This window comes from Belonocnema kinseyi, chromosome 8 (assembly GCF_010883055.1).
Source record: "Belonocnema kinseyi isolate 2016_QV_RU_SX_M_011 chromosome 8, B_treatae_v1, whole genome shotgun sequence".
NCBI classification, from domain to species: domain Eukaryota; kingdom Metazoa; phylum Arthropoda; class Insecta; order Hymenoptera; family Cynipidae; genus Belonocnema; species Belonocnema kinseyi.
In genome coordinates this window covers 129,134,848-129,149,861 of record NC_046664.1, presented here as the reverse complement: position 1 = coordinate 129,149,861, position 15,014 = coordinate 129,134,848, and the positions used below count along the sequence as shown (strand labels likewise).

At 32.5% G+C, this 15,014-nt stretch overlaps 1 protein-coding gene across 4 annotated transcripts in view; it reads right to left on the bottom strand.

Annotated features, from left to right (window-relative positions):
- The window catches only part of LOC117178228 (vesicle transport protein SFT2A), an 80,233-nt gene extending 65,675 nt beyond the window's left edge, over positions 1-14,558 (bottom strand). The window contains exon 1 of one of the 4 annotated variants that reach the window (XM_033369542.1): positions 14,215-14,558. In XM_033369542.1, the coding sequence (XP_033225433.1) occupies positions 14,215-14,337 (123 nt within the window). In that variant the 5' untranslated portion in view covers positions 14,338-14,558. The remainder of the gene's footprint in view (positions 1-14,214) is intronic. The other 3 variants (XM_033369545.1, XM_033369543.1, XM_033369544.1) reach the window with 3 other exon arrangements.
- Positions 14,559-15,014: the final 456 nt, after the last annotated feature.

Here is a 15,014-nt window from a genome sequence, read left to right as displayed (position 1 = left end):
ATTTACTATCTCATCTGGAAAAAATCGTGTGACAACTAACAAGTTCACGTTTCAGAGAGGTGTCTTTCAGGGCGACACCATGAGCCCACTCCTCTTTTGCCTCACATTATTGCCACTATCTCTAGCACTTCGTCATTCCGACGTGTACTTTTGCAGCAAACCTGCAGATCGAAAGTACAAGGTCGCTCATGTATTTTACATGGACGATCTTCAGATTTATGCTAAAAACAAAGAGCAACTACATCTAGCTCTAGGGATTGTCGAACGATATACTAAGGAAATAGGTCATGAGATATGGTTGCGGCTGAAATTTTACCGCGATTTCGCTGGGATATGTATATAATACGAACAATCGAAGACCGAAAGACATTTTCCCATGTATTCTGTGCGGGGTCCTTTGTTTTCTCCCTTCATCTGTAAATTCAACATGTAATAACTTCTTATGTCTAGGATCTAAGAATGTGGAAATCTAATGAACAGAAGCTGCATCCAATTCATCATTATCTATTTAAAAGATAATCTTGATTTGTCTGCAACTTTTTCCTTGAATTGTTTAACAGTTTTGTCATCTGATGCTACAATTATCAAGTGATTCCGTAGGAGGCCTCCAATGATTGGTCGAACCGCAGAAATTGTGACTTCTGAATAAGGGCAAAGTATTTTAATTACTGCTTGCAATGGAAAAAGTGAAGTTACTAAATTTGTGACAAGTTTCCATTGAATATCAGAAAATTCTCATTACCCTGTTATGAATTCGTTTTCCGCTTGATCAGATAATACCGCAGCAATAGGTATACGATTTTCTAAAAACGCATTGAACATGCCATAGATCAAATCTAATTTATCAAGGTGTCCTTCTATTAATTTTCCAGGCGTTGTTTTTAACATGATCTGTATTTTTACCAGGGATGCCGCTGCTTCATCAGATTCTTCAAAGTAGCGAATGTCTTTTTTAACTGTGGTATATACATCATTGAAACCATCAAAAGAAATCAATGCATTGTGAACACTCTTTTGAATCAGTTCATTTGCACAAAAAATGTAATTTTCAAATCTTTTTTTGAAAAAAGCTGACGTCTGGATTTACGTAATGCAGCTTTACTGAGATATATGGATAATTTTTGCTCGACAGCCAGTTCTCTACAGAAAGCATTGCTATTTTGCATTTAGAAATATCATCTCTAATTCTCTCTCCCATTTTAGCAATTTCTAATTTTAATGGCTTTAGCATGGTGTTGTGATCATGAATTACGTAATCAGGAGCCACTGCACTGAGACAATCACGTAGACCATCACTGAAAACGATTTATATCGATAATTGTTCCTTTTTCATCATACAGCTTAACACCTTCGATATCTCTTGTTGTCGAACTAATCCAGATTTTTGTTTTAAAACACTCATCCGTTGCTCTTTCGAAACTGGGGCCAATTCACAAGGCGCACCTTTTTCTTGTTCATTTTCGCTGACTAAATGATATGGATTAATATCTTCTTTTTCCATTTGTGCTTAAAAGGACATGGAATGAGATTTTCCCAGTAGGTTAGTTTTTACTTGAAATATGGTGATATAGATAAATCAATGAATGAACAAAATTAATATATTTACTAATACATAAATAAATAAATAATACATTTTTGTGAATTCTATATTTAAAGGAGGCTGGCAAAGGAATTATACTTTCTTGTATTATTATTATAATAATTGATCAATGGAAATAAAAATTCCATTTTTACAAATCCCTTAGGCGCAAGTAAATGAACGTGTCGAAGGCGCTTATTTAAAGTGATGTTGAATATTTGTACGAAAGGTCTTTTTGCATACTTCGCATTGTGAAAATAGACCATTTGGCCGTTCGGGCACAAATTTCCAAACCCAACTTGGTTTTTTACGTTTCGGGCGTTCTGACATTTTTGTTATTTGGTTTGATTCCCAAATAAAGGTTACGAAACTATTGCGCGTTTACTTTTTGTTTTCCTTGCATTTTTAACTTGATATACCCGAGTAATGCTCATGATCTCGGGTACACGAGACCCCAAGTATCCGAGTAAATATACAAATACCCGTCATGAAGTCCTATCCCTAGTTTAAATGGTCTAAAGGCTTTAAAACATCTGTTCCGAAATTGAAATAAAAATACGAACATAAATAACAAGCAGAGAGGCTGAAGTTGAAATAAGGATTCCATTATAAATAAAATTACAAGTTTTCTAGAAATGACACCCGTGCGTCCCGGATATATTATTGAAAAAAGTTCAGAAAACCGTGTTTTCATGGTCTGCCATGTCCCAATGCAAGTTAGAGCGAACTATTCAACACCAAAATTAAACCAAAGGAAATACTGAAAAATTTGTGGGCAAAAAAAAACTTGAAAGAACCCGGATAATTTGGAAAAAAGAGGCCAAAAAGCAATTCTGAAGTTCTACAACCCCGAGGTTGAAAATTTATCGGAGTTAAACTGTATTTATAGCCAAAATTGTTTTTTGAAAACTGGTTGTTTCGAACATATCCTACAGAAAAACTTCATGAGAACAAATTATAGAGGATCAAATTGTGCGTAGAATAAAAAGATCACAATGTTTTAGCTCATATAGGTCACGAATGATGACCATGAAACTTTGACCCTTTCCATTCGGAAGGCTCTGCATGTATTGGAAAATGTACTGCAACCGAATTCTGGTGGCATGTATGCATTTGTAGTTAATTACAAGTACACGTGTTCCCCTTTTTTGTTGAAAAACAATCAATTGTTCAAAAATTGTTAAACTAATACGCTTCACTCTATTATTTGTGTGGACATTCAATTTATTCAAAGTTGAAAGTCCCATTAAATCGTGAAACTTCGTTATAAATTGAATATATTATTAAAATAATATTTTAAAAGTAACATTTTATGATAAACTCCACTTATTTTAGTCCAGACGCCAACCCTATTTCCGTCGAATCGTCGAAGTCCAATCGAATTTTTTTATTCTTATGTAAAATAATCTCCTGATTCCAAAAATTTGTAACAGAACTCTGGCAAATGTGCCGTTCTCGAGATATTCGCAATTAATTATTTTTTTATAAACGTTTGATTAAATATTTAAAATTTGAAATTTTTGAAGTTTTTTTCTCCTCTTGTTAGATAAGCTCATGAGAAACAATAGTTGTTTCGGCATTTTTTCGGTCCGACTAATATTTATTGCACAAAGTTAATTAACGTGTAAAATAAGTGACAAAAAATGCTTTTATCAATAACCAAAAAAGTATTTCACGAATGGAAAAAAGTAAGTATATTTTGAAAGTACTAACTGAAATACACAATTTTGTAATGAACACTGTTCCTCTAAAGTTAATAATTTGCAAGATAACAGAGATTTTGTTATAAGTCATTTTATCGTGTTACAACAAATAGTCATTTTTCATCAACCAAATAACTATTTAAGTCAAAATTTCTGCAAGATACTATACTCACATACTTTATAAATAAAATTTTATTTGAAATGATCATTAAAATGTTGAAATTTATGCAAATTGGGATGATGGCTTAATTTCTTCACTTAAAGTTGATGTAATTCTTTCCAAAAAAGAGATAAAGGTGTGAATATTGGTGTACTTATTCTTTGAAGCAGTACTAATATGGTGGTATAAGCAAAAATTGCACAATTTTAATATAAGGACTCACACAATTGTTTAAATTTTGAGCGCCCATCTCTGCTTCTGCTAGTGGTAGAAAGGCGGGACAAAATCTGAAAATTTTCCAAAATTATTACGCATTCACTCACATCAATTAATTTATTTTTTTCTTATTCCTTGAAAAATTATTAAAATCTATTTTTTTCTGGAGGATGACAATAGGCCAACTTGGCTGCAGGCCGAGGCGCGCACATGGTAGGTAGCCCCTAGACCCAAAGGCTTAGAGGCCGTAGATCCTATGCAAGGGTTACGGGGGAACACTGAAGTTATATCACAGATTTCGAAAACGTAAAAACTACGCCCCTACGCCTTTGGGTCTAGGGGCTACCTGCGATGTGCGCGCCTCGGCCTGCTACCAAGTTTACTGCGCTACTAATAGGCCTATTGTCATCCCCCAGGAAAAAATAGATTGTAATAACTTTTCAAGGAATAAGAAAACAATAAATTAATTGATATGATTGAATTCGTAGTAACTTTTGAACATTTTCAGATTTTATCCCGGCTTTCTACAACAAGCAGAAGTAAAGATGGGCGCTCAAAATTTAAACAATTTTGTAGGTCCTTATATTTAAATTACGCAATTTTCGCTTATACCACCATATTAGTACTGCTTCAAAGAATAAGTACATCAATATTCTACACCTTTATCTCTTTTTTGAAAAGAATTACATCAACTTAAAGTGAAGAAATTAAACCATCATCCCAATTTGCATAAAATTAAACAATTTAATGATCATTTCGGATAAACTTTTATTTATCAAATATGTGAGTATAGTTTCTTGTACAAATTTTCCTCAAATAGTAATTCGCTTAATGAAAAATGACTATTTGTTGTAACGCGATAAAATGACTCATAGCAAAATCTCTGTTATCTTGCAAATTATTAACTTTAGAGGAACAGTGTTCATTACAAAATTGTGTATTTCAGTTAGTACTTTCAAAATATCCTTATTTTTTCCGTTCGTGAAATACTTTTTTGGTTATTGATAAAAGCATTTTTGGTCACTTATTTTACACGTTAATTAACTTTGTGCAATCAAAATTATTCGGACCAAAAAAAGGCCGAAACAATTATGTTTTCTCATGAGATTATATAACAAGAGAAGAAAAATTTCAAATTTTAAATGTTTAATCAAACGTTTATAAAAAAATAATTAATTGCGACTATCTCGAGAAAGGCACGTTTGCCAGAGTTCTGTTACACAGTTTTGGAACCAGGAAATCATTTTACATAAGAATAAAAAAAATCGAATGGACCTCACCGATCCGACGGAAATGGGGTTGGCGTCTGGACTATTTTTAGCATTTTATAATAGCCAATAGAAATTTCCTTTATTCAAATTAAATAAAAAACAAGGAAACTGACATCAAGATTACTAGGCCTAAGGTCACGATTATTTGAATGTTTCCCTTACTTTGTGAAAATCACTTTCAAAATATCTGTTTTCAAAAAAATCAATTAACTTTTTTATTGGGGAAACGACTTAAGAAAGCGCATAATATTCTACTCTACCTCCAGGGTGGTGTGGAAAAGAGTTCATTTTACAAAATATTCTTTAATTCCTGGCATTCTTAACATAAAATAATGCAACTTTATAAAACTGATCTATTTAATAGCATGTTTTTATAAATAATAAATAAACAACGTTAAATCAGTAATTTGTATTTTTTCATTTAATGTCGAAAACATATATTCTAGAACTTATTTTCACAAAGTAAATACATAAAATATCCACACAACTGATACAATGAAGCGTCTTATTTAAACAGTTGTTGAACAATCGAATGTTTTTCAACAATAAACGAGAAAAAGTGAACTAGTAATGAAGTAGAAATGCATACATGACACCAAAATTCTCAAATACCGTCGCAGTACATTTTCCAGTACATACAGAGCCTTCCGAATGGAAAGAGTCTAAGTTTCATGGTCATTACTCGTGACCTATTTGAGATAAAACATTTTATTTTATTTTATGCATTATTTAGTCTTCTTTCATTCATTTTCTTGACGTTTTTTTGTTGGATTTTTACGAACCGACCAGTTTCGAACACACTTTTATGGCTATAAATAGCTTAAAATAGAAAAAATGATGTTTTTTTAATCGTAACTCTTGATCTATCAAGAATAGAAGATTATATTTTTTTAGATTCACGCAGAATTTCCTGCGCTGTAATTTTTTCTCTTGCACCACTTACGTAGCTTCACAGATAAGTGAAGTATTTTGATGAAACTGAACACGAGTAATTTCAACACGTTGAAATAAAAATACGATCATAAATAACAAGCAGAGAGGCTATATCAATAGAGCAGCCGACACTCAAGGGCCCTTTGTTAAGCTTTCGGATTAAAATTTAGAAGTATATTTTTTTAAACTTCATAGTTAACAGCCTAAAGCATAATAATTCGGAATCTGCGGGTTTCGATGATTTCAGATATCTAACTTTTTTCTTAAAATGTTTAAAATTGGAATTAATACAACATTTCTCGTAAATAGAATGAGATACGCCAAAAAATACAACATTTTTTAATTCAACTAGAAAATTGAATATTACTATATGAGTTATAATTTTAAACAAGTATAATGAGAAAATTCATTAATTAAAAGAAAAGTATTAATAATTTAAAGAAAAATTTAAAAAGGGAGAGTCGGATTAGCGGCGGCCAACTACTATAAATAACTCTGCCCGCCGGGCACGTGACGCATGGAAAAGGAACATTATATTACCGTCGCATTACTCTTAAAAGGACCACTAAAAGGACCTTTCAAAGGAACCTAATCTCTCTATCTTTTAGACTAAATCATTCAAATCGACCCTGCTTATAGGCTCAAATGGGCCAGGCTATTTCGCTTGAGAATACTGTGAGATTTCTATCGGTAGGGTTGACACTAAAAAACCAAGATTTACTCCAAAAATAACTGCACAAAAGAATGTGTGACTGAAAACACTATGGAAAATAAAGTATATCCAAATATTCGTATGATTTTAAACAAAAATCTGGTGAAAATCGCTATCACCCTACAGATAGAAATCTCAGAGTATTTGCTAAAGATTCTCAAGGCCCTGAGAACCTCTGAGAATTTCTCCGCAGGAACTCAGCTTTCCGAAATTGAAATAAAAATAAGATCATAAATAACAAGCAGAGAGGCTGAAATTGAAATAAGAATTCGATCATAAATAACAAGCAGAGTGGCTTTATCAACAGAGTAGCTGACACTCAAGGGTCCTTTGTTAAGCTTTCAGATTAAAATTTAAAAGTAGGTTTTTTAAATTTCATGGTTAAAAGCTTAAAACATAATAATTCGGAATATACGGGTTTCGATGATTTCAGATATCTAATTTTTTTTATATGCTTAAAATTGGAATTAATACAACGTTTCTCGTAAATGACATGGGATACGCCAAAAAAGAAAACATTTTTTAATTCAGCTAGAAAATTGTATATTAGTATATAAGATATAATTATAAATAAGTATAATGAGAAAATTCATCAATTAAAAAAAAAGTATTAATAATTTGAAGAGAAATTTAAAAAGGGAGAGTCGGGTTCGCGACGGCCAACTACTGTAAATAACTCTGCCCACCCGATACGTGCCGAATACAAAAGGAACATTATATTACCGTCGCACCACTCTTAAAAGGACCACTAAGAGGACCTTGAAAAGGACCCAAATCTCTCATACTATTTCAGAGACTAAATCATTCCAATCGACTCTGCCTATAGACTCAAATGGACCAGGCTATTTCGCTTGAGAATACTCAGATTTCTATCGGTAGGGCAGCTCAAAATTACTTTCTTGTTTTTCTATTAAACGTAAAAAATTAAACAATTACGCAACTTTTTATGTGTCAAAATTAAAGCTTTTTGGTGGTGCTCGTCGATCTTTGACCAAGGCTTCTAGCACATGGTTATCTTTTTTAAAGTGCTCTTTTTGCGATTCAATAGAGCTACCGTACCGATATAAATCTCAGAGTATTCTCAAGCGAAACAGCCTAACCGGTTTGAGACTATCTGCAGGTTCGACTTGAATGATGTAGTTTTAGAGATAGCGAGATTTGGGTCATTTTCAAGGTCCTTTTAAGAGTGCGATGTGACGGTCATATAATGGCCCTTTTGTATTCGTTACGTACCGAAAAGGCAGAGTTAGAAAAAGTAGATGACCGCCGCTAACCCGACTCTCCCTTTTTAAATTTTTCTTAAAATTATTAACACTTTTTTTTAATTGATGAATTTTCTCATTATACTTATTTATAATTATAACTTATATATTAATATAAAATTTTGGAGTTCAATTAAAAAATGTTGTCTTTTTCGGCGTATCTTATTCCATTTACGAGAAACGTTGCAGTAATTCCAAATTTAAACATTTAAAAAAAAGTTAGGTATCTGAAATCATCGAAACCTGTAGATTTCGAATTATTATGTTTCAAGCTGTTAAGCATGAAATTAAAAAAATCTATTTCTAAACTTTAATCCGAAAGCTGAAAAAAGAACTCTTGAGTGTCGGCTACTCTATTGATATTGCGTATTGCTTAGGTATGAATTCCACTTGTTTGTATGCGATTCAAAATAAATAAATTTATACTGAAAATAAGAGTTTAATCATCAGATAACGAGAGTGTCAGTAGGAAAGCTGATAAAATCTCGAGTTAGGGGAAAAAACTTTTGCTCAAGTTTCTTAAACGGTTTGGTCGGAGTTGCGTTTTGAATTTCTTTTGTGAATGACAGATCTCCTCTTGGATTACAAATATCACATAAAGTATTTCAATACTTTAGTTTTTTGAAAAAGTAATACTATCTGGAAAAAATATTCTGTTAATTGGGTCAGAAATATTATATTTATACGATTTATTATTTTTGTAAACGTAATGCTAATTGTGAGATTTTGAAGTTGGAAAGTTTCATTATCCCATAATACTGGTAGAGTATATTTTATTTTAATTTTAATTTTATGAGTATTTTGTGAAAAAATATTGTTTAAACAAATTTAAGGTTATTGAAAATAAGTAATAATTTATTACTTTAACGATTGGTGAGTAATTGAAAATAAATTTATGCCACTTAACGATAATATAGTAATATTTTGCTAAAAAAAAAATATTGCTGGAAAAAAAATATTTGAAAAAATGAAATTTGTTTAAATAATTGAAAATTAATAAATCAATGTTAATACATATTTCACTCGAATAATAGTAATAATTTTTAGGAAAAAACGAAATTTCGAAAGAAAAATTATTTAAGCAAATTAAATTTGTTGAAATAATTGAAAATTAATTAATCAATGTTGAGCATATTCTTAATTTGCTCTATTTCAAACATAGGGATATTCTAGTGTGCAAATTACACAGTTCCGGATAAAAATACGATTGGTATTTTTATGACCAAGATACCTGTGACACATTTTGATTTTTAAGTTCATAAAGTTAGAGTAAATATTTACTGAAACCTTAAAAATACAAAGTATCTATAATAGTAAATTTACAAAATAGCAATACTTACATGAGATTCATGCGCATAATATGCGGGAAAACTCTGCTGGACAAAGTAAGTAACGAGATAATTATAAAAGAATGTGGTGCAGAAGAGACGCTAGTAGAGTCATGGGAAAGAAGCCGGTTAAGATGGTTCGGACATGTTGAGAGAATGCCAAATGAACGATTAACGAAAGACGTGTATCAAAGTAAAGTAAATGGCATCGGGCCCAGAGGTAGACCGCGGAAATAATGGCTAGAATGTGTAAATGAGACCCTAGTTAGAAGAGACATAAGAAGTCACAGACATAAAGAAAAATGTTAGGAAATTTATAATTATAAATCTCTAATGCATCTCTTTGTATTACAATAAATTTGTTATTTAATATACACCTGCAATTTAACGTCGTATTAGGGAGAACTAACAGACGTTTATCTGATAACGTTGCACTGAATTTGGCTTATTCCCTATTCAATTTTTAAGGATAAAAATCAATCTTTTTGCAAGAAAAGTTATAAAAGTTCCTCTACTATTTAGTTTCGTTTTGCAAAATGTGACATGCGTTTCAAAAGCAATCATTTAGTTATTTATTATATTTAAAAACAATTCACACGTGCTAATATGTGTAAATGTCAAATTTCTATCCACTGGGATTTTCAGACATAGGCCGCTGCGTGCGCTGCCTCTCATATCTGCTTAATTGCAAGGCCATGCCCCACCAACTACCTGGATCTTTAAATATATCTACCCGAGTGCCTGTGGAAAATTTCTCAGAGCTTCTCAGAGCCTTGAGAATCTATAGCATATACATTGAGATTTCTATCGGTAGCATCTGTCTGTTACATATGATCGTATTTTTATTTCAATTTCGGGAGGGACATTTTAAAGCCTTCAGACCAATTAAACGAGCTACCTATACCTTTAATTATATCTACTCTACTGATAGAAACCTTTGAGTTTTCTCTAGCAAAATAGCCTGGCCCATTTGAGACTATAAGCAGAGTCGATTTGAAACAATTTAGTCTAAGAGAGCCTGAGAGATTTGGGTCCTTTTCAATGTCCTTTTAAGAGTGGTGCAGTGGTAATATAATGTTCCTGTTCTATTCGTCACGTACCGGGCGAGCAGAGTAATTTACAGTAGTTGGCCATCGCTAATCCGACTCTCCCTTTTTAAATTTCTCTTCAAATTATTAACACTTTTTTTTAATTTAATGAATTTTCTTATTATACTTATTTATAATTATAACTTATATGCTAATATACCACTTTCTAGTTGAATTAAAAAATGTTGTCTTTTTTGGCGTATCCCATTCCATTTACGAAGAACGTCGCGTTAATTCCAATTTTAAGCATTAAAAAAAGTTAGATGTCTGAAATCATCGAAACCCGTAGATTCCGAATTATTATGTTTTAGGCTGTTAACTATGAAATTCAAAAAAATCTACTTCTAAATTTTAATCCGGAAGCTTAACAATGGACCCTTGAGTGTCGGCTACTCTATTGATATAGCCCCTCTGCTTGTTATTTATGATCGAATTCTTATTTCAATTTCAGCCTCTCTGCTGGTTATTTATGATTATATTTTTATTTCAATTTCGGAAAGGACATTTTAAAGCCTTTAAAACATTTAAACGAACTACCTGGATCTTTAAATATATGTACCTAAGTGTCTGCGGAGAATTTCTCTGAGCTTCTCTGGCCCTAGAGAATCGTTAAAATATACATTGAGATTTTTATCGGTAGGATCTGCCTGTTACTTTTGATCGTATTTTTATTTCAATTTCGGGAGGGACATTTTAAAGCCTTCAGACCAATTAAACGAGCTACCTGTACCTTTAATTATATCTACTCTACCGATAGAAATCTTTGAGTTTTCTCTAGCAAAATAGCCTGGTCCATTTGAGACTATAAGCAGAGTCGATTTGAAACAATTTAGTCTAAGAGAGCCTGAGAGATTAGGGTCCTTTTCAATGTCCTTTTAAGAGTGGTGCAGTGGTAATATAATGTTCCTGTTCTATTCGTCACGTACCGGGCGAGCAGAGTAATTTACGGTAGTTGGCCGTCGCTAATCCGACTCTCCCTTTTTAAATTTCTCTTCAAATTATTAACACTTTTTTTTAATTTAATGAATTTTCTCATTATACTTATTTATAATTATAACTTATATGCTAATATACTATTTTCTAGTTGAATTAAAAAATGTTGTCTTTTTTGGCGTATCCCATTCCATTTACGAAAAACGTCGTGTTAATTCCAATTTTAAGTATTTAAAAAAAAAAGTTAGATATCTGAAATCATCGAAACCCGTAGATTCCGAATTATTATGTTTTAGGCTGTTAACTATGAAGTTTAAAAAAATATACTTCTAAATTTTAATCCGAAAGCTTAACAAAGGGCCCTTGAGTGTCGGCTGCTCTATTGATATAGCCTCTCTGCTTGTTATTTATGATCGTATTTTTATTTCAACGTGTTGAAATTACTCGTGTTCAGTTTCATCAAAATACTTCACTTATCTGTGAAGCTACGTAAGTGGTGCAAGAGAAAAAATCTACTTCTAAATTTTAATCCGAAAGCTTAACAATGGACCCTTGAGTGTCGGCTACTCTATTGATATAGCCCCTCTGCTTGTTATTTATGATCCAATTCTTATTTCAATTTCAGCCTCTCTGCTTTTTATTTATGATCGTATTTCTATTTCAATTTCGGAAAGGACATTTTAAAGCCTTTAAAACATTTAAACGAACTACCTGGATCTTCAAATATATGTACCTAAGTGTCTGCGGAGAATTTCTCTGAGCTTCTCTGGCCCTAGAGAATCGTTAAAATATACTCAGATTTATTTCGGTAGGGTACCTGAGTGCCTGCCATCAATCCAATTCAACTCTCTCGCCTTATATGCTTCCCTGCCTCTCTCTACCGTCGCCGTCTGGTACCTGTCACGCCTTTTTTTATCGCTACCCAACCCTGGCACTATCAACCCGATCAACACAGTCCTCCCACCCTGTCACAAATCTCCAAACAACCTAACCTCAACTTCCGCACAGATCTGTCTCAACCCTCCAACATATCTACCTCCCCTTTTCAATCTCACAATTCCTCAATTAATCTCTCACATGCAAACCCTTTTACACGCTTCCACAATCCACTCACCTCAAATTTCACCACAATATCAGAAAATTCAGCATCAACAATTCCCACTACTTTAGACTTTCATGCCGGAAACGGAAGTCTGTCGGAAACGGAAGTCTTGTTTTTTTTTTTTCATTGAAAAATAAAACAGTTAAACAAATTTTCATGAATGAAAATCATATTTTAGGGGGACACGCTGTTCCTTTGACAAAGGTTTTCTCGAAGAAGGATGCTTCTTTTAGGATGTTGGTTTCATGGTTCAATAAAGCCTAATCGTACCTCGAAACGATTTTGCATTTTTTTTTTTTTTAAATTATTTGCGTGAAAGTTCGACCGTTTTTTTAGTTCTCCTGTAAAATTCAGGTTTCGGCACTTACGCCCTTATATAGTGTGCCCCTTCAATTATAAATAAGTATAATAAGAAAATTCATGAATTAAAAAAAAAGTTTTAATAATTTGAAGAACATTTTTTAAAGGGAGTCGGGTTGGCGACGCAACGGCAAACTACTGTAAATAACTCTTGACCGCCCGGTACGCGACGAATACAATAGGACCATTATATATATGACCGTCGCAATAGTCTTAAAATGACATCGAAAAGAACCCAAATCTCTCTATTTCTGAGACTAAATCATTCAAATCGAACCTGCAGATAGCCTTAAACCGGCCAGGCTATTTCACCTGAGAATACTCAAGAATTCTTATTTTAATTTCAAAAAGGGCATTTTAAAGCCTTCAGACCATTTAAACAAGCTATCACCCTACCAATAGAAATCTCAGAGTATTCTCAAGCGAAATAGCTTGGCCCATTTTAGCCTATAAGCAGGGTCGATTTGAATGATTTAGTCTCAGACATAGTCAGAGAGATTTGGGTCCGTTTAGTAGTGCTTTTAGGACTGATGCGACGGTAATGTTTCTTTTGTATTCGTTACGTACCGGGCGGGCAGAGTTATTTACAGTAGTTGGCCGTCGCTAATCCGACTCTCTCTTTTTAAATTTTTCTTTAAATTATTAAAACTATTTTTTTAATTGATGAATTTTCTCATTATAATTATTTATAATTATAACTTGTGTACTAACATACAATTTTCTAGTTGGATTAAAAAATGTTGTCTTTTGGCGTATATTATTCCACTTACGAGAAACGTTGTAGTGATTCCAATTTTAAACATTAAAAAAAATTTAGATATCTGAAATCATCGAAACCCGTTGTTTTCGAATTATTATTTTTTGGGCCGTTAACTATGAAATTTAAAAAAATCTATTTCTAAATTTTAATCCGAATGGTTAACAAAGGGCACTTGAGTGTTGGCTACTATTTGTGAAGCTAGAAAGAATGCGTCAAAATGTTGTAGCTTTGTAAGCGCTTCTTCTAAAAGAGAGCAATTTCGCGGGCGAAGAGTAGATAGATATCATCCCCTCACTTTCTATATTATAAGGGCAATAGAGTGTAAGCTTTCATGTGGGACCGTCGCAGCAGGGCCTCGATTCCAGATTCATTCCTTGTCTGACAGCTACGGCTGCAACTTGTGTTTCATTTAATAAGCTATTTGACCAGGCCTACGAATCTGTCAGGGCAAAATTAAATTAAAGAGACTTTTCATTCAGACCGTCACAATATTGACATAGCCTCTTTGTTTGTGACTTGCGATCGAATTCTTATTTCAATTTCAGCCTCTCTGCTTGTTATTTATGATCGTATTTTTATTTCAATTTCGGAAAGAACATTTTAACATCTTTAAAACATTTAAACCAGCTACCTGGAATTTCTCAGAGGTTCTCAAAGCCTTGAGAATCTTTAGCATATACTCTGAGATTTCTATCGGTAGAGCTGGAACTTTAAAATTATCTACCTGAGTGTCTGCGGAGAATATTCAGATTTCTATCGGTAGGGGTAATCTAATTTTCATTTTTGTTCTATAGTTATGTTACTAACCTGCGTATTTAGTATCCCAATACTCCCAAGAAATAAGAGTTTTTCTTTTAAAAACTTGTAGCTTGTAATTTCCAAAAATGACTCATTAAATATCCCAACATTAAAAAGATTGAAAGCAAACATGAACTAATGTAATTTTCATAAACCTCATTGAAAGTAAAGAAACAACGTATACACGGCCATCCTTGTCTTTCAATTTTGTTAAAAAATGCAAGTTCTTGATTCTTAATACATTTTTCTATACAGCTTGGCATTTAATTCATATATATATATATATATATATACAATGCGTTCCTTGCCATTCCTTGCAAACTAATAAAAATTTTATTTTATACAATCATGACCCAAGAAAGTATGGTCTTGCCGTGGAATAGTGCCCCCAATCTTGGGAACTTTTTAAACTGCGCTTGTGTCGCGCTGTTAACCCGATTGGCCACTGTTAGCGTGCTGATTTTGAATTATATAAATATTCAGTTTTAATATTTATGATAAATAATGATTGAGAAATGCCCAAATAGAATTGTCCTAATCCTAGGATAAGATTTTAGAGTGACAAAGACAAAAAATTCGATTGTAATGAAAAAGAGGTTATGAATTTTGCGTTCAAAAAATACATAATTTTTATTTGTCCCAATGCTTAATCTCGTCTCTTTCAAGTTTTACAAGTAAATTTTTGTTTATTTCCGACAATCTGACTTAAAATAAAATTTAAAAAATTTCTAAAAATGAATTAGGAATAATTACTTACTGCCCTGATAAACGTTATATCATACCTTTTTTTAATAACTTGAAGACGACAT